Source organism: Phalacrocorax aristotelis, chromosome 3, assembly GCF_949628215.1.
Source record: "Phalacrocorax aristotelis chromosome 3, bGulAri2.1, whole genome shotgun sequence".
Lineage (NCBI taxonomy): Eukaryota > Metazoa > Chordata > Aves > Suliformes > Phalacrocoracidae > Phalacrocorax > Phalacrocorax aristotelis.
Window position 1 is genome coordinate 32,807,562 of NC_134278.1, and position 27,997 is coordinate 32,835,558.

General features: G+C 38.3%; 1 protein-coding gene across 4 annotated transcripts in view; it reads left to right on the forward strand.

The window, feature by feature from the left end:
* Positions 1-27,997, forward strand: part of COL19A1 (collagen type XIX alpha 1 chain) — a 209,722-nt gene that overhangs the window by 67,686 nt on the left and 114,039 nt on the right. For 3 of the 4 annotated variants that reach the window (XM_075087050.1, XM_075087053.1, XM_075087051.1), the window contains exons 11-12: positions 2,230-2,283; positions 7,466-7,510. In XM_075087050.1, coding sequence (XP_074943151.1) covers positions 2,230-2,283; positions 7,466-7,510 — 99 coding nt within the window. The remainder of the gene's footprint in view (positions 1-2,229; positions 2,284-7,465; positions 7,511-27,997) is intronic. The other variant, XM_075087052.1, reaches the window with a different exon arrangement.

The following is a 27,997-nucleotide window of genomic DNA, read 5'->3' on the forward strand; positions in this document are numbered from 1 at the left end:
TGAATCCCTGATTTTACAGGGTGTTGCAGTGCAATTACAAAAACAATAAATGATAAATACGTTAAGAACCCTGATTATAAATACACTGCATGATTCCAGAATAGTTAAAGCAACCACAACATTAATCATTTTAGATTTAATAAGAATCAGTATTGATGTAGGAGGTTACTTTTGCATTGTTGTGTTGAAGGAATAATAATTTGTAAAACACTGATTAAACAGTACAAGGCAAAATATCTCTGGCTTGTCTCCACAAAAAAAAACAGTGAAGGTGGGGTTTTTGTTCTAGTTTACAGTGATCCGATATGGCAGAGAAGATGAAATATTATTTGGTAACTCTTAGACTATGAAGAAGTTTTCTGAATTCACGTTGTAAATCTGGAGAAAATGAAGGACTAAGGATTACTTTTAATGATTGATTAGAATTTTTCCCTAGCACACTAGCATCTATTTTTACAGAGGGGAGCTGGAAGAAAGATATTGGAAACCATGCCATGAGTGGAGTCAGAAAAATGCCATTTTAACAAGCTATTTTAAGCTGCATTTTAATTGTCTTATATCATGAGTGCTTTGTATTTATTTGCTTAATTACTTGTATCATTTTGATGAGTGATTTTTCTTTTATTATCTCTTTCTGTTGTTAAGAGAGATTGGAGTTTTTCCTTTGTCTCTGTCTGTTATTTTTTTTGCGTCTGTGAGGCATTTGTCTTCTGCTTGGCTTGGAATCAAATGAGTGAACTTTCAAAACTTTCTTTTGTTTCTGAATTCTGACTTGGCTAGAAAACTGAATTGGATGGCGTGCGAGTTACTAGGGCAAACTTCTGTCAAGGAATTAAGACCCATGAATGGAATGGAGAAAGCATTTGATTTTAGATTCCTTTAATAAGTCTTCTAAGCTCCCACTTGAAGTCATATGAGCATGGATGAATTCTTGTAACAGAACTTAGCTGAGTAACTTTAGATTTATTGAGACCAAAATTAATGTACTTTATGGTGGTATATTTCATGAATCTGTAAATGGAGGGTGGTTCATAACTTTCACTGGCAAAGCCTGGTTCTCACTAGGTCTGTAATTGCTTAACAGGCTTTGCTAAGAAGGAATGGAAAAGGAAATGGCTTCAATATTTTATATTTGAATTCTACATGAAATATTAGTAGGTTATACCTCTTCCTTGGAAAGCCTAATGTTAAATGCAGAATTTAATTGTCTGTAGCTTTCACACAGAACTATTAATTTATTTTTTTTTTATTTTGCTCAACTAGTCCTTATTCTGATATTGAAGATGAAGTTTACCATGTTACTCAGCCTGGATAGTTACCTTTTAAAACATTTTTTGATGAACATGGTGCTTGTTTGTACTTATGCTCAGTTGCTGAGCATAATTTTTAAGCATCCTGTTTCTTAAGTACAATTTAAAAACCAAATCATCAGATTCTTAATTTTCATGGGCAGTGCAAGAAGAAAATAATTTCGGGGGGGGGGGGGGGCGCAGGCAGGGAGTGACTAATAGTCACATGTACAGCTGACTTATTTCGCTCTTTTAAAACATGGGGTAGAGGAGACAGTAATTTCACAGTATATACAGAACATTCACTTAGGAAGTAGAAGAAACAGGTTTTTGTCTGCCTGGTTGACAGGATCAAGATTTGCATTTCCTCCTGATAAGTAGGTTGGGCACTCCCCTAAAGATGGGAGAAAGATCTGAAACTCCCCTTTGAGCAGAGCCTAGAAAACAGCAGTCTGCTTTGTAAGTATGACTCCCTGTGGGACCTAATGGTTTAAGTGTAGATCCATGTGGGCTCAAGCACCTAATAGGTATGAGGGAGAGAGTGGAAGCTGTGACACTCATATTGGGATATTAGGTACTTGTGTAGTATGCAAGTGTCTTCTGATGTATTTTTTTCTGAATTAGTGCCTGAAATAAATTTTGAGAAAGATTTTCATGTGATCCAAACTCTCTAATCTTTTTTGTCATCCGGTTTTCTGAAGCAATCTACAGTTATATCTGCTGCATAATTAGATAATCTATAATTGTTAATTGCCTGATAGTTTGAAAGTAACATGTATTTTAACCAAATATAAGTCAACTGACATAAACAATCCTATAAATCAATTCAGCTGTTCTGTAGAAAAGAAATGAGAAGCAATGCATGTCCAGATGTTTTTCTTAATTTAGCTCAGTCGTGAGTTAGGTCTGTAAAATGATGGCTATGTACATTTTGTTTCAGGGGGAAGCTGGCTTAGTAGGTGCTCCTGGCATGCCTGGTCTTACTGGTTCCAAGGTAAAAAAAAAACAAAACAAAACAAAAAAAAACCAACCGCACAAAACCAAACCTAAAATAAAAGAATAAAGGAGTCTTGTTTTATGTATTTTCACTCTCAACATACTTTTTGCCAGCTGTCCAGTATCTACATAAATTGGATTTGAATTACATATCCAGTTTCAGAGTTGTATAATGTGACAGAGGAACTTTATTATCAGCTTCTCTTTCAAAAGAGAAAGGATGTGAGGTGCAGTGGCACAAACCTGCCTATCAGTATTATTTTGCATTAAGAGCAGTCGCCTGTGTCTCAGAACTGTGCAGGTCTTCCCAGCCACAAGATAGCAGGTTCAGAAGTTTGAAGTTTGAGAGTCTCATGACCTCAGCAAAAGGAGACGGCACTGCTTTTTCCACTCTTCCAATCTTTTGCTCCTTTCCTGAGTTGGAATATTGTAGGAAGGCCCAAACTTGCAAAAAGAGACATCTGTATTATAGTCTTTGCTGGTAATATTTGTTTAAAGTTGCCTGACTCTTTTCACAGTCAGGTTTTGTTTTCTGTTGATTGCCACTATGTTTAACCATAAGTATTTGGAATGAAATCTTAATGTCACATGCATCGATGTAGCTAATTCCTTCTAGAAAATTGTAGGGGAAATAGTTCTGCTGCTTCCACAAATTAAGGGACTACACAAAAATCCCATTATTTTGTTCATACTAAAACTTCAAGATAGTATTCTGCAGCATGACCTTGATGCAAAGGGCTGAATTGTGTATCTTTAGAGCAGATAATTCCTGTAGTGTAGCACAAAGGGAAGGAAGGAACTTATTTTCTGCAGAGGAGGTAGCCAGCATCAAGTTCCACAACATGCTTACCACAGTCTATCATTTTATACTTTCAAAGCCAGAATCTCATTGACTTGTACTGCAGGCGTATTTAAAACACTGAAAATCGGATCAGCAATGCTGCAGTATCCAGACAGGTAATCAGTGATTGTCCATGAAAACCTTGTCTGAAATGTTTTGCCTAGCTTAATATGAGAATTCTGCCACAGAAAGGAGTATTTAAGTCAGTCATTAATATGTTATTTTGCAACTTTCACCTTTTTATTTTTGCAACATGAGAATTCTTTAAAGTAACTTAGCAGTGGCTAATACTGTTATATTTTTATATGCTGTCAAGTGGAAATTGCCTAAACCTCATCCTCTACACTTTCTGTTGGCTGTGTTTCTTATTTTCACTAATTGGAAATTATTTTTTAAAATTCAAATATGTGCAAAACATCTGCAAACTTAGACTGTATTTTTGAAAAAGAAGGAATTAGTTAATCACCCCATACGTTGGCACAGGCAGAGAGCTGACTGGCTGGGCAGCAGCATTGCTGAAGAGGGCCTGAAGGTGCACCTGAGGTGGGTATAAGCTAACAGTGTTCACCTGTTGGGAATAAAGTGAACGCATATTGGACTATATTAGTAAAACTGCAGCTGGCAGATCAGGGGAAGGAGTTTCCCCCACCTTTGCTTGGTGGTGCTGCATCAGGTATGCTGTGTCATGTTTGGGGAGGTCTTCCACCCTCACTTCTTCAAGAGATGTGGAGAAACTAGAGAATGTCCATCAGGGAGCTAGCATATATTCAGGGGCCTAGAAAACAAGACCTTTGAGGAGAGTTTCAGGGAGCTAAGTTTGCTGAGTCTGGCGAAGAGGAGGCCAAGGACCGATCAAGACTGTCCTGCAGGCCGAAGGAGCCCAGCTGGTTGATGTTTAAGGACAAGCTTCCTAAAAGCCCAAGAACAGTCCATTTGGATGTGCAGCAGGTTGAGTGAGCATGGCAGAAGGCCAGCATGGATGAAGAGGGAGCTCCTGACTGAGCTCAGACACAAAAAGGAAGTAAACAGTGGAAGCAAGGGTGAGCTAACCAGTAGGAATATAGAAATGTTGCCAGAGCATGTGGCAATGCAGTTAGGGAACCAAAAACTAATCTCGAATTGAAACTAATGAGGGATTTGAAGGGCAGCATGAAGGGCTTTTGTTAAGTGCATCCGTAGCAAAAACAAGGCTGTAGAAAATGTTGACCCACTGCTTAATGGGGTGGGGGACATGGAAAAGGCTGAGAGTACTAATGAAGTTTGCCCTCAGATCTCCAAGGTACTTGAGCCTCCTAGCAGAGTGTGAGAGAACGAGCCTTTACCCACTGAAGGGGAAGAGTGTTAAGGAGCACTTAAGCTAATTGGACATTTTCAAGATACCAAACAGTATGCATCCAGGGATGCCGAGGGAGCTGGCTGATGTCACTGCAAAGCTGCCCTCTGTCATTAGCAAAAAGATCATGTTGAGTGGGCGGGGGGATGGTTCTGATGACTGGAAACAGGCAAATATCACATTCATATTCAAGAAAGACCCAGGGAGCTGCAGGCCAGTCAGCCTCACCTCTGTCCCTGAAAAAATTATATAGCAAATCATCGAAGGCATTTCTAAACACATGAAGATCTAGAAGGTGACTGGGAACAGCTAGTGTGGAATCACCAAGGACAAATTATGCCTGACCAACCTGATTGTCTAGTCTGATAAGATGACTGTCTGTGTGGATTAGGGGAAAGCAGTGGATGTTGTATACCTTGACCTCAGCCAGGCTTCTGGCATAGTTTCCAGTCATATCACTGTAGTCAAATCTGTGAGAGATGGGCTGGGTAATAAGGTGAGTGGAAGATTGGTTGGATTGTTGAAAAGGTGGAATAAATGCTATGCAGTGCAACTGCTCTCTAGTAACTAGCATCATCCCCCATGAAGTGATAATGGGGCCAGATTATTTAGTGTCTTTATTAATAACCTGGATGACAGGATTCTCAGCCAGTTCATGGATGTCATCAAATGTGGGCAAGTAGTCAGTGCATTGGAAGGTAGGGCAAGGATGATATTCAGTGGGACCTCAACATGCTGGAGAAAAGGGCTAATGCAGAACTCAAGATGTTAGGCAAAGGCAAACATGAGGTCCTGCCTCTGAGAAGGAATAGCCTCCTACAACAGTACAGGCTAGATGCCAGATTGTTAAAAAGCAGCTCTACAGAAAAGGAGATGGGGATCCTGGTGAGTGCCCCTGTGGTGGAGAAGGCCAACTGCATCTTGGGCTGTCCTAGCACGAGCTTGGCCAGCAGCTCAGGAGTAGTGATTATTTGGCTCTTGCGAGACTGCATCTGGAGTTTGGTGTCCAGTTTGGAGCTTCCCAGGAGAGAAGAGGCGCAGCCTACTGGGGCGAGCCCAGTGGAGGCCCACCAAGATGGCCAGGGGCTTGGAGCCCATGATGTATGAGGGGAGGCTGAGGGAGCTGGGATTTTTCAGCCTTAGGATGAGGTGATTTGGGAAGGGGGAGGGTGGTGTACAGACTCAATGCAGTCTTTTAGTACTGGGAGTGTGCGGAGAAGCCAGACTCTTGTCAGAGGTGTACAGTGAAAGGACAAGAGGCAATGGACACAAGCTACAGCCAGAAAAATTTTGACTCTATCTAAGAATAATTTTTATATAATGAATAGGGAATTGACTAAAGGCAGGATATGCAGTCTCACAAATGGGGAAGCTAAATTAAGAAAACACATTGCTTCTAGGAATTTGTCAAAAGTGAATACGCATTATTTGTGTTATATGGCCAACAGTTGGAGACGAATGGGAATAGCAGAATTGTAGAACAACCTAAGTTAGAAGGGACCTTGAAAGATCTTCTGGTCCAACCTTTTGTGAGAAAGGGGAACTAGATGAGCAGAACAGGTTGCATACATTCAGAAATAATTTCAGTAATTAACCACTCATTTTTTGGTGAGGACATGTAGAAGGTTATTTCACTAGATCCCATCTTGCATGCCTGGTCTTGGGCATACTTCGAAAATTCACCCCTAAGCTGTTGATTGCAGGAGCCATCCCTACCAAAAGAAAGCAAACAAAAAATAGCCACTGTAGGTGGTTGATGAAAAGTCCAGAACTATTTGATAATCTATACACTTGCACATTTCCAAAACTTTGAATTTAATTCCCAGATGAGTAGTACATGCTGCTGTATCAGTTGGAAGATTTGACAAAATGCTACTAGAAATTTTGCAAGTTGTAGCCTGCTGTACTGGTTAACCTCACTTAAACCTTAGACTTCTATATAAGGAAATTACACTTTCTGAAGGGTGAAAGAATATTTAGACATTGGTTATTCTAATTTTTGAAAGTAATTTAGAAAATACCATATGCTTTAACTTGGAAATTTTCCAGTCTATTCATATTCAGACCTGTAAAAATCATGTACTTATGTACTTTCTACTGAGGCAATGAGACTGAATTCTAGAGACTGGCAAAGACATGCAAACCATCTCCTCCTAGATGATTTGAGGGAGAAAGAGAATGTTTGGGACTTATTATGAGGTAGTTTTTGTGCTATAAGTATAGAATTGTGGCTGTGCGTCTGCTGTATGTCTCACAGAGCATACAGGTATACATTAATAGAGATGTAAAACAGGTGTTATTCTTGTTATAATATAGCCAGGCAGCAGACTATTTGACAAAGACATTAACACAGCAAGATTGTACTTTAAGATCTTTTTCTGAGCTAAAAGTTACCAAGCTGGATCTGGAAGAGCATTATAACAGGTCTTTTTATTGAAAGATCATCAAATAAAGAATTCAATCTGCTTAAATAAGCTGAGCTTCAATTAATATTTCAAAACTTGCTCCTGTTTTTTCTCTAATACTTGGGTAATTGAATGTGGTTTGAAAAGTGGAAGAAATTAGTTTTCTTTCAGTAAATTTTATCTGTATATTTTTCTCAATTGCTCTTGGTTGTGGAGGCCTTCACAGCTGACTAATCATATTTAAAAATTAAAACAGAGGTATTAATATGAATAAATGTGTTAAAACTGGTTCTGCAGAAGAATAGGAGGACTGTAATGAGCAGGATTAACATCAATGAATAGTTCAGAATTTGTAAATCCAAGAAGATTCCTTATGCTGAATGGAAAAATAGTTGGCTACTGTTAACTGACAAAACTGTGGAAAGCCACGTCATTTTACTTTGTAGAGGTTTCACACCTTTTTAAATGAGAGACAATCAGTATCCAAATTATGTCTTTTGTTTTAATCCCTTAATAAAAATTCAGTGCAATAAAACTATTTTAAAGAATGCAATTATTTGAAGAATGTTTGAGTTTTTTATTTTATTGTTTTGTGTTCCAGGGAGAACGTGGCTTTGCGGGGAGTAAAGGTGAAGAAGGTGAAAAAGTAAGTTATTCTGGTCATGTTATTTTTTCAGTTTAATGATTTGATATATGGCCAACCGAGTAGAGCTTTGTTCTGAAGGTCGTCTTTAACTTTTTCATGAATAAAATTAGTATTTGTTTGCTATGTAATGATTCCTGAAATGCTTAAGAACAAGGAGGTTTTTGTGCATGTTCATTGGTGTCATCAGTGCTTCTTTTAGAACCACTTTGTTTTTTTTAAGAAAAAATGTAATAAGTCCAATGTAACCATAACCACTGGACTCCAGTAGTGTCTACTGCTACCTTATTTCTGTGGTAACTAGTGAATGTTCATTTATACATTCACTATGTATAAATACATAAGATGATCTGTAGCTATTCATAGTACTTAATTATTGCTTTTATACATTACAAATACATTTTTATAGAAACCCATTGTGTTGACTGCAACTACAAAATGTTTTACACACTTTTTTCCTAAGAACATAAATTTACTCCAACAGCAAAGTTTAACATTTGCTACAGCATAACTGACTACTAGTTTAAAAAGGTTAATTTTTGTTGTTATATTTCTGTGTACCTACACGGTAGTTAGCATGAGTTTTGTCTCCTGCACACATCTGACTCCAAGTGAATTGACTGCTAGTGGCCAGGCTGAATGCAGGTGCATTTACCTCTTCCTCAGACTGGAAGTCCAGTCCATTTGCCTAATGGATTGGTATGTTGCCCAGAGGACCTTCTTAGTCTCCCAACAGCCATAAAATGTTTCCAAGTGTAAATTCCAGGAGAAGCCTTTCCTTGTTCTTCACCAGTGGGTATTGGAAATGGAACTTGAAGCAGTTTGCCCTAATTGCAGATGCTCTGCAGTGGCCAGAAGTAGCTCAAAAGCTTGTGCATTAAAATGGGAACTAAACTACCCTGTGAAAGGCTGTTTTGGCTGACAGAATGCTAGCCTGGGTCTCTCTAGATCATGCAACCTAATCTTGTGTGGCTTCAGACAAGAAGGTAGATCTTCCCAGGTCATCAAAGGCAAGTCTCTCTTGAGGGACAGGAGGAAGGAAGAGCCTGTTCTTAGCTTGCCTAATAGGAGTTAAAGTAACAATGGTGATAGATTACGCTTGAAACTTCAGCTCCTAACAAGTTACTGCCCGATTACTGCTTTTTCACTAGTTTTGGCTGATGTGGATTAGGCAACCTGAATTAAGAGTCTTTTCTTGGATCATAGATAGTTGCTCTGTGCTTCACCTGTCTGAAAAAGGTGCAGAAGAGCATTTCTACCTAATTTATATGTCATAATGATGAAGGACAACAGATACCGTGTTTCTGGCAATATTCAGTCTGAAGAAAATTGAGAGGAGCTGGCAGCTTTTGAATTTAAAGAAGTGCAATATACTTGTTAGGCTGCCTTGGACATGGGTATATTCACTCACCTACCATACTACTTTAGAAGTGTCAGCCCACTTTCCAGTGTTCATATTTATAAAGAAAGCATGTTGTGGATTAATGGAATTTAAGCAGATTTAAAATTGTATTCCAGTAATCAGGAAGGAAGAAATATCAGAAGTAAAAACTAGCATCCATAGCAACCAACACTTATAATGTCAAGATTCATTCTCTAAAAAAAGCACTTGTTAAGCTTGAGTGCTTCTAGCTCTACCAACAGATCTTATTTCCTTGGTGGCATCGTTATTCATCAGTTTTGAAGGGCTTGTGGATATTTTTTTTCATAATTGCTCTGCAGCTGTGCTGTGCTTTCCTCAAGTTTTATGAATAAATTGTGTTTGGACACAGGCACGTGGTTCCAGCTGTTGCTGCCGCTCTCTTTGCTTCATTTCCCTTATTTTAAGGGAGAGGTAAAATGACCCAACAACTGAGAGTCACATTTTTCTTATATTGAAGCTGAGTCAGCACGTGTCTTGTAACTTCAGAAGTTAATGAAAAGATCCCATTTAAAAATATTTCCAGTGTAACTATTAACAATGTATTCCACTGTCCTACAAATAAAAGGAAATATACAAGTGGAAGGATCTTTATTTACCAGTGATCACCCAAAAATAATTTGGGACAGTCTCATCTGAAGCTACACACTGCACTGTGATTTGTGAGGAAAGAGTGTATTTTAAGATTATGGGAAGTAGATTTCAGCGTGGGCTTTACCAGTCACTCAGTTTAGCCTTAATTCAAATAATTATTGAAGAACAGCAATGCTGTTTCCAGTAACTGAACTCTAGTATTAAAAATGTATCAATGCCTTTGCATTTTAACATAGTGTCACAAAATAAAATAGTTTTGTTCTGATTTGTGTGTAACTAACATGATTAAAAAGCCTGGAACTTAAAATTTGATTTTTCATAATTCAGAAAACTCTGCCCCATCTTGCGTATCAAGGGACAAGATACTTTTTGCACACTGTTTTGCATACCACCTAGAGCGGGGCACGGCTGCCTAAACACGGGGTATTTGCCATTTCCAACTCTCTGCATAAGTACATTAAAATGAACAAACTGATATTTTTGTTTTGGTGACCATATCGTTCCATAGGAATGAATACTTGAAACCAGCTCAGCCTTATGCCTCTCAGTTCACCAAATCAAATTAGTTGACTTTGGCTTTTATTCTACTACATTCTGCTTTGGCAGAGCAAGCTCTGAGGACATCAGGGAGGTGTAGGCAACTGAGGTGAAAGTGATTGTATGTAAATAAAAGATACAGGAGGCATCTTTAAGCTATTGAGAACAATTCTTTTTGGCTGTTTAAAGGTTTCTTTGCCACATTTGGTTCTCCTTGATGAATCCAGAAGTCTTATTCAGCCCTCCTCCTGTTTTTTTTTTGCTCTCACGCTGAACTCGGTTCTCTCTTACAGAGGCCAGTAATGGTAAGAGAAGCTACAGAACTGTGTGTGCAGGTGTTACGCTGCAAGTTTTCCCTCCACAGGAAATAGACTCTCAGTGTAAAGTTCTTCTAATTCTCCTTGGTATTCTGCTTTCTTTGTGTTACTTAGATAATGATGATGTTTTATATGATATTCTTATAGCTGCCACAAAAACATTGGTCTACCCTTGTATAGCATGGCAGGAAAAGTATATTCTGAAAGCAGTTTTAATTGTTAGGAAGGCAGACTATATCATGTGGAACCATCCTCATTCTAATACTGTCAGAACTGTGATTTTATAATATGGGATAGAAAGTATTAGTATTAAATTTTATGATGATAGGAAGTCAGAAGAGATTTATAATAACCGTATATATAACTAATATATATCACACTAATATTAATTACTAAAAACCAATAACTAATATTAATAACCATATATATAATTAATAATTCTTGGCAAATCAGAGATGTAGCCTGAAAAAAAAATAGGATCCAATGCCCGAGGAACAAATGCAAGGAACTCCCTGTAGGAGAGAACAAATCTGAGCTGCGAAAAATCAAATCAAATAATATCAAGTTAGAAATTAAAATCTGAGGATTATTTGGATCAGAAGCTGAACACAGGTTCATGAAGCCAGGCAGTTTCAAATAAAAGACTCTTAGTAAGATGTTTTAAAGTGAAATATTGTCTGCAACACTAATTAAATAGTCCTGTACTGTTTGTATTGGTAAGGTTTTAACTTGAATGATGTTGAAAGGAGAGCACAGAGAATGATTGGTGCTGAGGAACATATAATCTTTGAGGAAGGACTGCATGAATTAACATTACTTAGTGTAGAGTCAGATGAAAATAAATATGTAAACAGTCTTCAAATATATAAAATTGCTAAAAAGGGGAAGGGAATAGTATATGTGCTGTGCCATAAGAAGGTAACATGCAAAGCAATGGGCTGAAAGCACAGCAGGGATGAGCCTGTGTATCCATTAGGAAGGGTTTTTAATTTTAACACTGTTGTTTATAATGGAAGTAATTTCCTCTTCCAGTTGTCTGCACTTTTTGTTGTGGTTACAAAAAAGGGAGTAAACTAAAGAAAGGCTTGCTTCATGAAAATACAGGACATCAGGTTATCTTAAATGATTTTCCCATATTCTGTTAATCAAATTATGCAAAGTATCACACCATTTTCTAATTGGATAAGCACAGAGAACAGCAAGGCAGTTTCTTTTTCAACATATATCCTTGTTCTTAAAGCCCAGTTAATATGTTTCTGTGATAGGACAGTAAAATTCTGGAACAGGTTGCCTAAAGTGATTGTGCAGTCTCTTTTTCTGGAGGTTTTCAAAACAGCTCTGAGTCTGGTAGCTCCTGACCCCATAGCTGTACCTGTTTTGAGCAGGAGGCTGGACAAGAGACCTCCTGAGGTCACGTCCAGCCTCAACTGCCCTGTGATTTTATGAATGGTGAACATGAATTTGATACTGTTCTGATTCGGCACATGTGTTCACAATATAAATTCACATTAAAAAAAGAGAACAATAAAGAGTGATAACGGTTTTGATTTGTTGGGAGTTTTTTCTTTGGTTGGTTTCTTTGGGGGTGGGGTTGGGTTTTTTTAAAATATTGGCAGGGGTGAGGTGTGAATGTACATTTAATTTACAATATGGACTAATATTGTTCACCAGAATATGTTATAGACAGGGTTGTTTGGTTTTTTTAAGGTGTGTGTATGCATTCACACACTCTCATTTAAGAGCATCACTTCTGGGGTGACCAGTGCCATTGCTTAAATATCTGATCACCTGCCAGCTGATGCTCTCTTCCTCATAGAAGCTGTCATGGAACACTTGTTTGGGTAGCATTGTACATAATTGCTTGGAAGATGGGCGTGTATCCATTCTCTGGGATGTTTTTAGCTTAGATTTGCTGAAACCCTATGAAACAGTTTTCCAATACAAGTAGTTACAAAATAAATTGCAGGGAGAATTGGAAGGGTAAAAGTGAGGAAACTCATGGGTTGAGACCAGAACTGTTTAATAATTGATACAGAATAAAACAATAATAATAATAAATTGTAATGAAAATAAAAATAACAGAGAAATAAAACGCAAGCAAGACAAGTGATGCAAATGAAAACAATTGCTCACCAGCAACAGACTGATGCCCAGCCAGTCCCTGAGCAGCAGCGCCTTGGCCAACCTTCCCCCTAGTTTATTGCTGGGCGTGATATCATATGGTGTGGAATATCCCTTTGTTGATTTGGGGTCACCTGTCCCAGCTGTGTCACCTTCCAACTCCTTGTGCACCCCCAGCCTGCTTGCTGGTGGGGTGGGGTGAGAAGCAGAAAAGGCCTTGACTCTGTGCAAGCACTGCTTAGCAGTATCAACAACATCCCTGTATAATCAATGCTGTTTCCAGCACAAACCCAAAAGACATCCCCACACTAGCTTACTATGAGGAAAATTAACTCTACCCCAACCAAAATTAGCACACTGTGGTAATAAATACTGAGGCCAATTGAATTGTCCTTGGTATCATTATCTCAATACCCCAGCCCCACCCCAGGCATGAGTAGTGTATATGTAAGCAAATGGGATTCTTTATTTATTATTATAATTTTGATACCTGAAGTGTGTGCATCACTTGGGAGTTGGAAATGGCCCAAAGCCTGTTAGTTAATCAGACAAATAACCTCTAAGATGCCTTTTTTTTCTTTGTTAAATCTGTAATTCATTCTCTTTTATCTTCTGGCTCTTGCTTCCTTCGGTCACTTCAGCTAGTACTTTCTTTACCCAGGTCCCCCATTTTTTCTGTCATCTGCCTTCTTGATTAGAATATGTATTTGGTGTAGTATACTTCACAGATATGGTTGTTTCTGTAGTTGAGCTAGAACACTAAGAAATCAGTTTTGTGGGACACATGGAACATGAAGACCATAGAAATTTCATTATAATTTAGCAGCATGTGTGGAACAAATATATGTTGTATTTGGAATAGGAGTGATAGAAGAGCCACCACATTTACATCTTAATTATAGCTGAGTAAACATGACTGGATTGTCACTAATAGATAATAGTGATTTTGCATAGCTGGGAAACCTAAGTTCCTTGTCTTGCTTAGCTGCTTCAAAATACTAGTATAAAATCCCTGTTTCTGTTTTAACTCAAGAGAGGCAAGTAAGGTATGCTGTTATATTGACTAAACTGCAGTACTAGTTGACGTTTCGGAAGGCTCAAAAGTTGTGAGTGATAGAGTAGGAGGATGGCTGTGCTCTGGAGAGGGACTCTTCAATTGCAGTTTTTCTTGACTGGTTGCTTTCCTTTATAAAGCATATTCCCCTTCCATTTCACACTTGAAATAGAGGATTTTAAAACTGGATGTCATTGGAGCTGAGCTTTGTGGCACTATAGGTGCTGTAATATGCACTTGTGAACACTTGATCTTTAGTAAAGATATTTTACCATAATTCTTTGATATTTCTCAGTAAGATGATATAAATAAAAAAGTTACATGTATTTGACTAAGGGAAACTTTGAGAGTAAAACCATAGTCATCCATTATTTCCAGTTTCATCCTTTTATCTTTACTTTTTGTAGGTTTTGATTGTGCTTTTGCCTTTGTATACATGTGAGAAGAGAGGAGGAGTCTGGGGCTTGTCCAGCCAAAATGTAGAAAAATTGTCATCTGCTTAATTTTCTTCTAAATGCAGGATGTTCTTTGTATATATTTACTATTTTATGAAGTACAGTTTGAATTATTGCAGGAAATAGGGGTTTCTCTGTTTCCTTAAGAAGAAAATTCCTAATAGATTTTAGTGTCAAGAAGATTTCCTGGAGGTTCAACATTTTCTACTTCATCCTATCACACTTAATAAAATTCTCCTCTGTCTTCCATCCATTCAGAACATGCAAAGCTATAGACTTCCAGTGTGTCCCCAGGTGTAGTCTTTCATTTCACAGTCTTCAATATCCTTTTCTTCAATAAGCATAAGTAAATGAAGAAGGAATTGCCATTCTTTCCTAAGATCCTAGTTAAAGTTGTCATTCCTTAGTCTTTCTAATATTTTGATGTTTGTACCATAAACTTCAGTGATGAAACTGGTCTACGTAAGGCAGCTCAAGTACTGGGGAAACTTCCAATCTACTTGAAAAATACAAGCTATTATTCATGGGTAGAAGACAACCATGGACCTCAAAGGTCTGTAATTAAAAATACTAAAAAAAAATACGATTAAGAGAAGCAGTTAGTAACCCTCTTTGTATTATTAGTACAGCACTTCTATTTTGTCACCTGTAGATTCCACTAGAAAGGCTTCAGTCTGAACAAAAGATTAGAAGAGTAAATTCAGTAAGCCACAAATCTTGATGTAACCATGGCCACTGCATATATAGACCAATTAGTCTGAATGTTTTTTGGAGTAATGGAAGAATGCATTTTGCATTATAGATTAAGTGTCTGATCCCCTAACTTGTTTGGATGGTCGTGGAGTCAGTGCCACCGTGCTGAAAATGTGGCTCCTTACCTTTGCTAACCATCAGTACAGATACTTTTTTGAGGTGGTGGGAAGATTTTTCTGAAGTCCTTTAAATCCTATTTCATACAGTCAAGACTGGATGCTTTACCAGCTTGATGTAAATGTGAACTGAGTTTTTTTCATACTTGTCTCCTAGTGCTGTATAGGGAAGTATTAGAGTTTTCTCTTTCTTGTCACTATTTAGTTACCTATTTGCACCTTTTAAGCTTTGGGGTTGGGGTGAATGTTTTTCTTTGCTTTCACAGAATCACAGAATGGTAGGGGTTGGAGGGGACCTCTGAAGATCATCTTGTCCAACCCCCCTGCTTGAGCAGGTACACCTAGAGCAGGGGCCACAGGACTGTGCCCAGGCAGCTTTAACTTGTACAATTCTTCTGTTCTATCATTGTGGGTAGCATTTTAGAATTATTTTCAAGAAGTCACATCACGTTAAATGTTGTTTACAAGACAGGCATCTCAGTGAATGGCCATGCAAGTGTTTTTATTTGACAGAATTTTTGTTATTGCCAAGCAGATCTTATACCATCACGGAGGCAGACATCTGTACACATATATTCTAGGGGAAAAGGAAATTATGTTGTTATTTCTACAGGAAGTCTCTGTCTGTAATAAAAGCAGTCACATTGGCATTTATGCTGGTAAGCTAAACATTACCAGGTCTTATCCTGTAGTTCTGTGGTATTTGGCTTGATCTGGCCATCTTCATACTGTTTAACTCTCTTGCCCTTTGAAACAGGCTTAATCAAAACTGCCTGTTGGGAACAGTCCCTAGCCTATGCTAACGTTTCAGCTGTGCCTGGAAATTATATGGGGAAATGCTAATTAGACTCATTGAAATGTCTGCAAGAGACTTTCACAGCTGGGGTCTATCAATTTAATGATATAGATGACCAAGTTCTAGGTCCCAAGCTGTATTACTGTTTAATTTACTTATACATACACATTTGGACAGAGTAAAGGTTCATCAGGCTCAGCATCCTGCTTCTAATGATAGCCAGAAGTGGTGGCTGGGGAGAAGCGTAAGGGCAAAGTAAGCAAGTACAGTGCGTCTCCCCATATACTCTTCCAGCCTCCAATTATTTGAAGCTGCAATCTCAGCCAGATGTGTTTTCAGTGAATTTAGTAGCCTTCAATAGTCTTCTCTTCCATTAGTGAGTACAGTTTTCCCTTGAATTCATGTAAACTTCAAGCATCTGCAATATCCTGTGGTGAGGAATTATGCCATTTATCTTTGTGTTTGAAGCAACCACTTCCTTCTGTTTATTTGGAACCTGCTTCCTCTAAATTCAATTTGTTGTTCCCTACTTCTTCTGTGGGAAGATTCCTGCTTTCCTTTTCAGTATCAATCAAGAATCAATAAGCATCTATCATACATTCCTGAGCTGTCTCTTCCAAATTGAAGAACACCAGCTTACTTAGTATCTCCTACTATGAAACATGTTCTGTATCTGATCATCCTTAATAGCTGCCTCTGGATGTTTTTGAGTTCTGTTGCAGTGTTTAAAGATGATAGAGACAGGAAGTTCAGTGTATATAATATCACAGTGAAATTCTTTATTTTGTTCTCAGTGCCTTTCTAATATCTCCTCACGTGGAACTTCCTTTTTTACCCTCTATAGTTTTGACTGCGACCTCAAGATCTCGCTCTTGGTACTTCTGAACTGACCATTACCATTCATTGCATTTAGGCAGCTGTGATTGTGTTCACAGACCTTACGGCTACATATGGGACAGAAGGATTTTACCATCTTCATAATTTTAAATATACCTACACCAAACCTCATTTGTCCTTCTTTTGTCATGTCATTTCTGTATAATTTGGTATCATCAACAGATATAGTCACGGAGCTCAAAATGGTTTTCTTAATGAGACTTGAGTGTAAACAATTAATGTCTTACTGAGAAAAAGAATAGTGGGAGAGAGAAGTGACTTTGCCAATGCCTAAATGCTGGTGTGAACCCTCAAAATCTTTCTGCCTTGGATTACAAATATAATACTTGATAGGTGCTTATTTTTTTTGGCATTAGAAAGGTATCTTTTTCACCCTGACCTCTCTCCACCAAGATTTCGTGAAATCTTAAGCTCTGAAAATGGCCATTTGCAAATATTTAGTACAATTTACTGGAGTCCCCAAAGCTCTCCAAATTCCAATTGCTCCCATATCGTAGGAAGCCTGTTGCACACTAAGCCCAGATGTGGAGCTCTGGGCAAGAAAGCACATGCAGTGCTCTGCAGAAACAGCCAAACCTGTTCTGAATGAGCTATCTGGGGTATCAGAAGTATTGCAGCTTCATTAGTGGGCACTCCGTTGAGATGTAAGGTTTAATAGCATGAGCAGCGTGCCAGATCTTTTGGATGTAGTGCTTCCAGTAACAGTTACTTCTGCGCCGCCTTGGAGATTTCTGCAAAGGCATATCCAGAGACGGGTGACTGGGTACCATTACAGCTATGGATGCCTAGAAAAGACGTACTACTTTGGAAACAGCTAAGGCTGTAAAACTTTTGCACGGTAATTTTGGTAACTGGTAATTAATTTAAAAGTAATGTAACAAATTTTTATCTGTAAGGAATGCTGCACATGTAGTATCTGAGGAAGTATTCTGGAGAAGCAAAGAAATATCCACTGGCAGTGGTAGAGAACAGAGCACCATCCTCTCTCTACGTAGACAAGTTGAGGTTCCGGTTTCCATTTAACAGCTCTGAGGGTTGTGTAGCACCAGTGGGGGCAAATGCTAGCATTTGGGTCAGGACACCTGTGTGCAGGAGAGAGTGTAGACATGGGCATGGACCTTGAGTGGGCTACTTTGGGAAAACAAGAAAAATGGGAGGCATATGTATGTGTATTTCTGAGATAGGCAGAAGAGAGAGAGTAATTCAGAAGCCAGGGTGGGGCTAGATCTGTACTAAAGTGGGAATAAACCCGAGATTTGTAGTGTGTCCTAGCTCTTCTATGTGATTGCACTGTCTTCCAGAAGGTATGTGGTCTGGAGGTAGTCTGTCAGTAGTAAATCTTACTCCTTTTCAGAGTCAAAAGTAGAATACATAATTTCTGGTTTCTGTGCTTTTGTCAGCTTGGCTAGTGAATTGTTTGTATTCTGTGATGAGTGGAAGGTGTCTCATGCTCAGCCTGTGCTTTTTGTTCACCAGAAGAGAGGGGTCATCTGCTGCAGCTACCTAGTCTTTTAGCCCACGTCATAAAGCTTATTGCTGTGAATTAAAATATTCTCTCTCCTGACTCCACAGATGATCTTTGGTGAAAGGCCTTATAATTCATTATGACAGATGGTTTTTGTTGTTTACCATTTATTAATCTGAACAGACTGAATTTAAAAAAGATGATTGCTGAGTGAAAAGATAAAAATTGCCAGAATAGAATTAATTTGCAAACTACATGTGACCTCAATTGGATTAGCGAGGGGCCTGGAAATAGCCCATCATATGAGTGTTCCCACAAGATAGTCTCAGAGAAATAGGTCTGACTGAAGTTCAACATCCCATCATTTTTCTTCAAACTTATTTTCTTACCACTGTTTCTGGATTTTTTTTTGTCTGCTTGCTTTTTTTTGTAACTTGTCCTTGATTATTTGTGCCTTCTCTCTTCCCTTTCTTCTGACTCATAACTTACCTTTCTTGTTGTGCAGGCACCCACCCATACACATATTTGTCCATTCTCTTGCCCTATTTTACTATTTCAAAAGCTGTTTACATTTCACTAAGACCTTTGCATAATGACTTTGAGGAAAGATTTGTAGAAGTGCTGTGAGAAGCGTTGTAGGTACAGTGTACCATTACATGAGTACTCAACTCTTTACAGATTTCATGGTTTGTGGTTAACCATAGGTGGTATCATTGATTTAGTCTTACAGTTAGCCAGGACTGAAAATTAAAGTGGTTTCATATGGCTGTAATTCTCAGTATTTTCTGACAATGTAGTCTAGATGGGATATTTCTTCTTCATAGGTTCAACTTCGAGTGAGTGTATTTCCTCGATTACCAGTTGAATGAGCACATTTACATTCATATTGCCGTATGTTTGCATACATATTTAAGTGTGTACTAGAATAAGTCATCCCCTTCTAGGAAATATAACATATTACAATCATAAAAATATTTAGTAACATAGTAACATGCCAATTAATAGATTTATCAATTACATAATTTCTGACTTAATTACTTTGATTTACTGCAATGCAGTTATTAAAGGAAATGCTTGCTTTATCAAGAACTTTAAGCTAGAAAGAAGGCTTTGGAGGAAGAAGGCACTACAGCAACAGGGAGTAAGCACAGCTGAATCCTTGCTGGCAGGTGCAGTGCATTGCTTTAACACAGGCAACTGAATAAAGCTCCTGACATGTGACTCTCCTTTCTTTCAAATGGGAGGCAGTTCTTGGGAGTTGCTGAGCAAAGACCAAGCTGGCGGGGCTCCACAGCAAGGAGGCCATCAGTACGCTGCAGCTGCTACTATCAGTGAGATTATGTTGTATGCACTGTTGCAGAGGATTATTCTTTATGAAAAAGAGAGTACTGTCAGGTATTCAGTGAGAAGAGGCAATAGGATTATCTAATAAAACAGTATAGATGCTGCAATATTAGAAAACATCATTTAGCATAAATTGCATATATGCTTATGCAGCCTTGTAGTTTTTATAGATTAGTCTCATATTGTGAGACCTTCTTAAAAATTCTTTTATGAGATATTTCTAAAATAGGCGTGAATGCAAAGAAGTAAATTTGCAGATGAAATACATGTGTTTAAGTCAGTGGGCTCTCTAAATGGGCTCTTGCAATTTTGAGAGAATATCCTAATAGAGAGTTGTTTGCAGTTAGGATAAGGATCGGAATTCATGAACAGAGGATGATGGAAGAAGAAACAACAAAATGGCTACTCACATTGGTCACTGTAGAACAGGAGATGACAGAATCTTTGTTCATGAATATACCAAAAATAAAACGCAGTATGTGTGTGAGCACGGGAAGCTTTCCACAGCCTGCAAAGGCAGATGTGGACGTTACTACTGAAATGTCAGCAACAAATGTGTTTCAGTGTTTTTAAGTCTCTAAAGCACTTTTTTCTTCTTCCACTTAGCAGTAGTTGATGTTTGTTAAGGTAATACTGTCAGTGATAAAAACAGTCTTCCTCCCCCATCTCTTCCTTTCCAGCTGCTTCTTCCTATCCCCAGTGTCCCTGTGCACTGCTATTGCAACTGTTCCTGGGATGCCTGGTAAAGTAGATAAATCAGGGAGCTGTTTTGACAGGAAAAAAAAAAAAAAAAAAGCCTCTGTTTGCTGGGTTATATCCCAGCAGATTCTGTTTCTCCAGACTGCTGTCTGGCTTTTCTTCAGTAGCCAAGGTATTCCAGAAGAATAGGCATATTTTAATGACCACAAGATGTTGCAGTCCTATATAGATGACATATTTGGCTGGAGAAGAACAACATGATTCCTTTGCATGAAGCTAAACTGCAAGCTCTACTCCAGGAACAAGACTAAGGTGCTGCAATTGCTAATGCTTCTTGAGTTCATGAAAACAGACTGCAGCTACTCCAAGGTAGGCTTGGGGTAGCTCCAACAAAATACATGTAGTGGGAGCATCTAGTAATCTGCATCGTTTGCTCCATAGATTCTCTCTTGTTGTGCCGCACTGTTTGCTATTGTAGACATACCTAGAAAACACTTACTTTGAAGAAGACCTGACATAGCAGACATGCCAGTCAAGGGTATTAAAGCTGTTATCAAAGATCTTCACAAAAGTTGAAAAATGGTAAATTGTACAGAAGGATGTGTCTAATGTAGTTAACCCAATCAGCAGCTTTATGCTGCTACTTTGTACAGTACACTCATTGGCCATCTTTGTGTGTTCTTAAACTGTAGCTGAAGAAACCAAAGAAGCTAGCTTAGGAGAGCAGCTAATTTACAACAGAAGTTCAGAGTTTCTGTGACAGTAAGTGGAGACTGAGTTGTCTTAGATGTCTACAGGGAGGATATTGTTGATCTTCCCCCTTGAGCAAGTCCAGCGGAGAGCTACGAAGATGATTAGGGGACTGGACCATCTCCCTTATAAGGAAAGGCTGAGAGACCTGGGTTTGTTTAGCCTGGAGAAGAGAAGACTGAGGTGGGGATTTCATCAATACCTATAAATATCTGAAGGGCGGGTGTCAAGGGGATGGGGCTGGACTCTTTTCAGTGGTGCCCAACGACAGGACAAAGGGCCATGGGCACAAGTTGGGACACAGGAAGTTCTGCCTGAATATGAGGAAAAAATTATTTGCTGTGAAGGTGACAGAGCAGTGGAACAGGCTGCCCAGGGAGGCTGTGGAGTCTCCTTCCCTGGGAATATTCAAAACACACCTGGATGCAGTCCTATGCCCCCTGTTCTAGGTGTGCCCGCTGAAGCAGGGGGGTTGGACAAGATGATCTCCAGAGGCCCCTTCCAAGCTCTGCCATTCTGTGATTCTGTATGGTGAGGCCAATATATATTGTGCACAGATAAAGAAGTTTTGCCCTCTACCCTTTTGAGTTTTATGTACTTATTGAATGTCAGTGTTAACTTAAACTTGCTTCTGTTGTCAGTAGCCAGCCAGTAGATAGAGCTCAAATTTCCCAGGATGCCCTTTCTAAAGATGCTTCCTTCCCTTCAGTAGGCTGCAGAACCTCACCTGTTCTCTCACCTATTTATTTAAGACCCACTGATTTTTCACCCTTCACTTGCACAGTGGTACAGCTAGGCAGAAATGTGACAATTTTTTTCATGCATGGTATCCTATGGGCTGGTTGTATGGACAGTTGCCAGGGAAGTGGGAGCTGTGGATTTTGATCCTTTCAAATAAAGAGAAAGCTTCCTGCATTAAATCTGTAATTACTAAGTTTTATGCAAAAGGCAGCCATTTCCCACTTCTGTAGCTGTGTTCTGAACTGGCCTTAGTGAAGTCTGAGCAAGGTGTCTTTCAACACAGATCAAGCCTCCTCCTCAGATAAATATCCATCAGAAGGCTGAACACATCACACCTTTAGGTTGTACCAGAGTCCATGAGATCTTTACTGAAATATGAATTTCCTCATCTAAAGTATGCATTTCTATGACCTTAATAAACTACTTACTGTAGTGTAAGAAAATAGAGGTAACCGATACTGCTATCTGTATGGGCCTGATGAATACGGTTAATAGTCACAGATACAGAAAATGCCATTATTTAAGTTGTTGTGTGATAGAAATAGAGCTAGGGGTGCAGCCTTTGCAGAAAAGGCATAGCAGTCCATCAGCTTGTGCAAACACTTGACGTTACTTTAACCATCTGCAGAACATCTTTTAGAGTCTAAATAACAATAGCAATAGCCTGTCAAAACCATGAAAATATTGGTGTCTAAAAAATACTACGTTCTGTGAAAGCAATACTATCTGTCAACCGCTGACAAGAACAGATTGGTTTTAGGTTGCCTTAGGAGACTAGCCTTGAAAAGAAACTAGTTTATTCCTCCTACAGAAAAATCTTCATTCAATGCTAACACTAAGCCAGTATAAACAGAAACCACCCACTAAAAGGCAGATAGAATTTTAAACAATTGTAGCTGGAAGTCGGATCCATTTGTAGGATTTACTTAAGAAAGGGAAAAATAATGTGATTATTAAATAAGACAGCTTAATTTTATTTTTAGGTTTTAATCTATTGATAGGTATGCAAGATACTTAAATTTAAAATTATTGTGGAGTTTGGCGCTGAAGAGTTAGAGCCAAATTAAACTATTAATTTTGTTCATGAGTGATGTAAGAGCAAAATTCTGTAAAAGCTCAAATATTTGTGCAAGTTAAAACATGTGTTATGATTCCTTTGTGTTATGTGCACAGAGCAGACCATTTATCTCATCCCAAAGACATTATTATTAAAATATAAGATTTAAGACAGAAGATGGATGCCGACAGAACAACCGGACTTGGCTGGTTAACTAAAAAATAAATAATATGAGAGATGCTGCTTCACCTATTGTGTAGATTTTGTGCTCATCACACCAGAGAAGAACTGGGCTGAAGGGAGAGGTTATTGAAGGGGGATAAACGGTGTGACTGTGTAAGCCTTGCAATGCTAAGTTGTGCACTGAGTTTAGTACTTAGGTTTCCCAGTATTTAAGTATTTGTTCATGAGAAGCAGCAAAGGAGGGAGTAAATGATGAACAGAGTTTTAGCAATGACATTCCTAATGGATGGGTGAGAGCAGGATGAGGGAGCATTTGTGAAAATAGTGTCATCAGGTCCAGATGAAAGTGGTAGCTCTCTAGGTAGCTACCCCATATGGGAAAGGTTATGTCTGTGGTCTGGATGTGGTTTGTATCTGAGAGGCTCACTTCAAGATTATTCCTGTTCTTGGTGACCCATAGAATCAGTGCTTTTTCAGTGACAAAAGAGGAAGATTTCTCAAGGAAAAATGTCAAAACATTTAAAAGTAATTCAGATGATTAGATATCAACAAGAAGGTACTGGAAAGTTAAGATGTTTGCTTGAGCAGGAGGCAAGTCTGGAGTGTAGAAGTGTAAATGATGACTTATAGAAATGATCATTGATTTTGTATTTGCAGGTGAGATTAGGCAGAGACACTGTAGAAGGAGAGGAAGCTGGACCATGAATATACCCTGTATAGCCTCTTCGTGGAAAGTTGCATGTATGAGTTGTCTGACTGAATTAAATTGTCCTTATAGTTTGGAAAGCCTTTTGTTTGTGGATTATGAGAAAAGGTATAGCACAAAAAATGATGTGCAGTACGCCAATTTTTAAACTGAAGTGATATTCCTTGTATGGAATGTATTGTAAAACTCAGACAGACGGAGTGAGTAAAGAACAGAATATCCATTACTATTCATGGTGGGGTTTTAGAGTGTTTCAAATATATTCTATGATTTATTTCTGTAGATGAATTTATTGAAATAAACATCATATTGCTTTTTTTTTTTTTTGGAAGCTTTGAGTTATTTTAGAAAGCTATTTATAGCCACTAAAGCCTCTGCACGTAAATACCAAGTAGCATTTGCAAATTAAGATCACCATGAAAAAGCTTAGTGACTTTTCCTTATAAATACATTTTACCTGAATGATTGTACTTTCTCTGAAGAGAGCATTAATATATTCAAGTGGATGTTAAGAATACATATGATCTAGGAGACTGAAACTCTGCTTTTAGATAGCTCATGCTTTAGGTTGTATTATTTTTCTTATTTTTATGAATAAAACTTCACTCTTGGGTTAAGAATTTTTCTTTTAAGTCTGGGAATATATGATCAAATAATTTTTAGAAAGAGTGGAGTTTTGGAAGTTGGGTTTTTTTTCTCCTGGACATCAAAGGTTGGAAGAAAAAAAAAAGTGAAATGTTGATGGCAGGATGAGCCACGGCCCGATGGCATACAGAGCAAAGTTGCAAACCACAAGATCTAAATTCCACATGGCAAAAAGCAAAGCCAGTGTGGGCATCTTAAGCCTTAGTACATTAATTTGAGGCATTTATTATTGATTAACAAAGTGAAACATTAGATTGTGGTTAGTCTTGTATGAATTGTAGCAAGCAGGAGTTATCTAAAATCTTAGTATTTTTTATTCTTGTGCTGGCTAACATCTGTCACCCGAAAGGATGAAGTTGTGTCTTTATGATTCTTTTATCCTAACAAGTCTTTTAGATGAAAATGTATGTTATGTACTGTTCTACATGGGTTATTTTTTCTGCTTATCACAGTATTATTTAATGCCTTTTACTTTTTCATTAATTATCTTAGCTACTAGCTCCGGTCAGCCTTAAGAAATGTTAGGCAGTCTTTTAGGTTTCCACAAGTTAGGGTTATATTGAAGATAAAGACCAAAGTGATATTCAGCTATCTGTAAGGAACACATTAAGAGATCAAAGGATTATTCACTTGTGTTTTCAATGAGGCATTGCTGGTAGCCGTGCTGTGGTATTTTTGAGATGTAAAAGAATAGAGTTTGAATTTTCTGAAGGCTTAATTCTCAAGTATACCAGTTCTGTAGGCTACGTAGGAAAAGATTTCAATAAGGCAATAACTGAGGACACCTTATTGCCTGACAGGGTGCCATGGAATTGATAGACTATTTTAGAAATCAGCGTTTGTGCATGTTGCAATGTGAGAGTTTAGCTTTCATGAAGAATGTAAAAGTATGCCTAAACTACATGACTTGATCAAATGCAGATACAGTCCTTCAATCTAAAGAGGTTGCTAACTCTTCAAAATATGTTTATCTGTCCACTCCTGTTTCCTCTGTGTTATTTGGTTTCATGATTATTTTGCTGTTCTGTATCTCTGAGCTGATACTATTCAATCACTGCGCTTGGTGATAATGGCATGGTGACAGTGCCGAAAGCTCAGTCATACTGTTATCCTGTATATTACTGGTGTTTCAATCATTGTTTGTCTGTCTTTCAATGCCTTCATGAAAAAAGAGAATTTATTTATTAAATGACAGAATTTTGACTTCTTAAGAAATGTGCCTCCTGCAAACACTGTATCATTCTTCAGCAAGGACATCATCCTAAGAAAAGCTTAAAACTATTTTAACATGTGACTTTGTCACATTTTCCAAGAGAGAGCGACCATTGCAGGCCCAAGGAGCAGTCTAGAGGAAATGTTATCCTGGAAGAGTGTACATGGTTATATATGCCTCTCCCCCATAAAGGCACATGTATGATGAAATATCATCAAGTCTCTCTAGAACATTCTCACAGAAAATCTACAGTTAAGGCATTTTCACTATATTCTTAGATAGATGGTTACAGTACTTCTCTGCCTTTTTAACCCCAACTCCCTCCTCCTACCCCAAACCTAAATCCTTTTCACCACAAATTAAAAACATTATTTGTATTATTACTACGGAAAATGTACTGTCCTGTTTATAGCATTCTTTCCCATATTTGCGATTAATCAGTGTGTCCTGTGTTCACTCTTTGCTCCTAACTTTTTTTTGTCAAGCTTTCTATCATTCTAGTTTGGAGAAGAACAGATATGTGAAAGTTGACAAAGTTCCATGTATAAGATGGTGCCCTGAACTAGATGCTCTTTTTCATTGTTCTCATCAGTGGCAAGTAAACCAGAATAATTGGTTTTTTCAAATTGTATTTGGCTCATCCCAGAACGGAGTCTGGCCTTTTAAAAATAGCTTTGTGTTACAGACACCCGCTCACTATGTGATCCATGATAATCCCCAGATCCTTTTCTGCATTAGTGCTACAGGGATTATTCTCTACTTGTTATTTGTGCATTTGCTTTCTTCATTTGGAGGGCACTAGACAGTAACATTTATTGGACTTGATATTTTTAATCAGTGTTCTGATTGATTGAAGTTATTTTGCATTTTAAGGTTTTTCTATGAAGAATAAAAATGGATGGCTGCCTCATTCCTGCTGACAGGAAGAGGCAATTTATCAGTGCAGTTTTGGAGCCACAGGCTGGCCTGGCTTCAGATCATTCTGTGCCTAATATTTTGGACTCAGCTGATGTGGTAGTTGGCCTTTATATAGCCGCTTTGGCTTAGGAATGCTTAGAGCTTGCTTGGGAATGTGATGTGTGACACTAAGTGGTAGTTAACCAGTATGAACATCTTCAGTATTGCTCATTCTATGTAAGTGAAGCAGGAAGGAAAGATCTTTCTCCTGACATGTTATCCACCTTGGACAGGCATGACACATGTTGATTGGGATTCTTTCACAAGTCTGCGATAGCGCAGTTTGGAATCATAAGTTTTTTGGTCAAAATTTCTTGATAAGTGTGTCTACTGAGCTCTTTGACATCCTGATGCCTACAAAGCTTTGTGATCACCTACTTTCTTGCTGTGTCTGAGTATCCTAAATAGGGGGTTTGGGAAGACACAGGCTTCATGGTGACATCCTTCCAGGTCATCACTGTTGATTTCAGTTTACTAGAAATAGAAATGTATTTCTGCAGTGTTTTATGCTGTCTCTTGCTGACCCTCCTTAGGTAATAGTCTTATGTGATGCAGGGTTACAGCCTGTTTGGAAGTAAGCTTCATTTCCTTGCATAGTTCCTCTCAGTGAGAACTGAAATAAGTTCATTAGTCTGTGTTAATTTCCCCTCCTTGTAAATGGTATAGTATCTCAGCAGTCCTAAGGTGCTTCGCCCTGAGTATTTCCGCTTTCCTGAAGTGTACTATCCCACATTCTGCAGAAAGGGATAGAGCCCTTCATAACCCCAGCTCTCCAGACATCTATCAGCAAAACCAGAAAGAGCCATAGGGGTTTTTTTGAGCTCAAGTGCTGATTTTTGAAATTCATAACTTATTTAGGAAAAAATCAATAAGCATTACTATGAGCTGAGTTCAGTTTAAAAGAAGCTATGGAGAAATGGTCACAAGAAAAGAAAATTCACATAGAGCATTCTGCTGAGACAGAGCTGTAGCAAAACACAGAAGAGTATTTAAAAAAAACCAACCAAACAACAAACAAGCAAGCCATATCTATCTTAAAGACATGTAGGGTAAAATCACAGAGTTTCAGAGATTAAAAATCATAAGGTATCCACACTGAATTAGTGATACTGTGTAACTTGCATACTTTGGAGAGTACTTCAGGTGTTGTTAACGATGGTACTTTAAAATGCTTGGAACAAAGTATATCAGGAACTCCTGATTAGTATCATTAACAGGGCAGCGCTGCAAAAAAAAAAAAAAAGCTTTACCTTTTTAGGTAAACTTTTAGGTATGAATATATTTTATTTCCAGATACATTACTTTGCCTTTATAGTGAGGAAGCAGTATTCAAGGAAAATGAGGCAACCTTAGAGTGGACAAGTGAGTTGAAAGCCTGTACCCTCATCATACAGAGGCCACACATGAACCCCTGGCTCTAAAGAATGTTACCACTGAATTCAGTGTAACCGCCATTACACGCAGCAGACTGGATCCCTCCCAGAAGTTATACTGGAGCAACCCCATCAGCTTGTTCCATTGGGGTAACTGAAAGCAGAATGCACCCAAAGAAACACAAATAATCCAGTGTTATATTGGATTAGTTTTAGTTAACTAATAAACAAGGCATGGCACTTCCAGAGTTTTGTCATCCTGTTTTTGCAATAAATAGTCTTTAATTGTCTCATCTG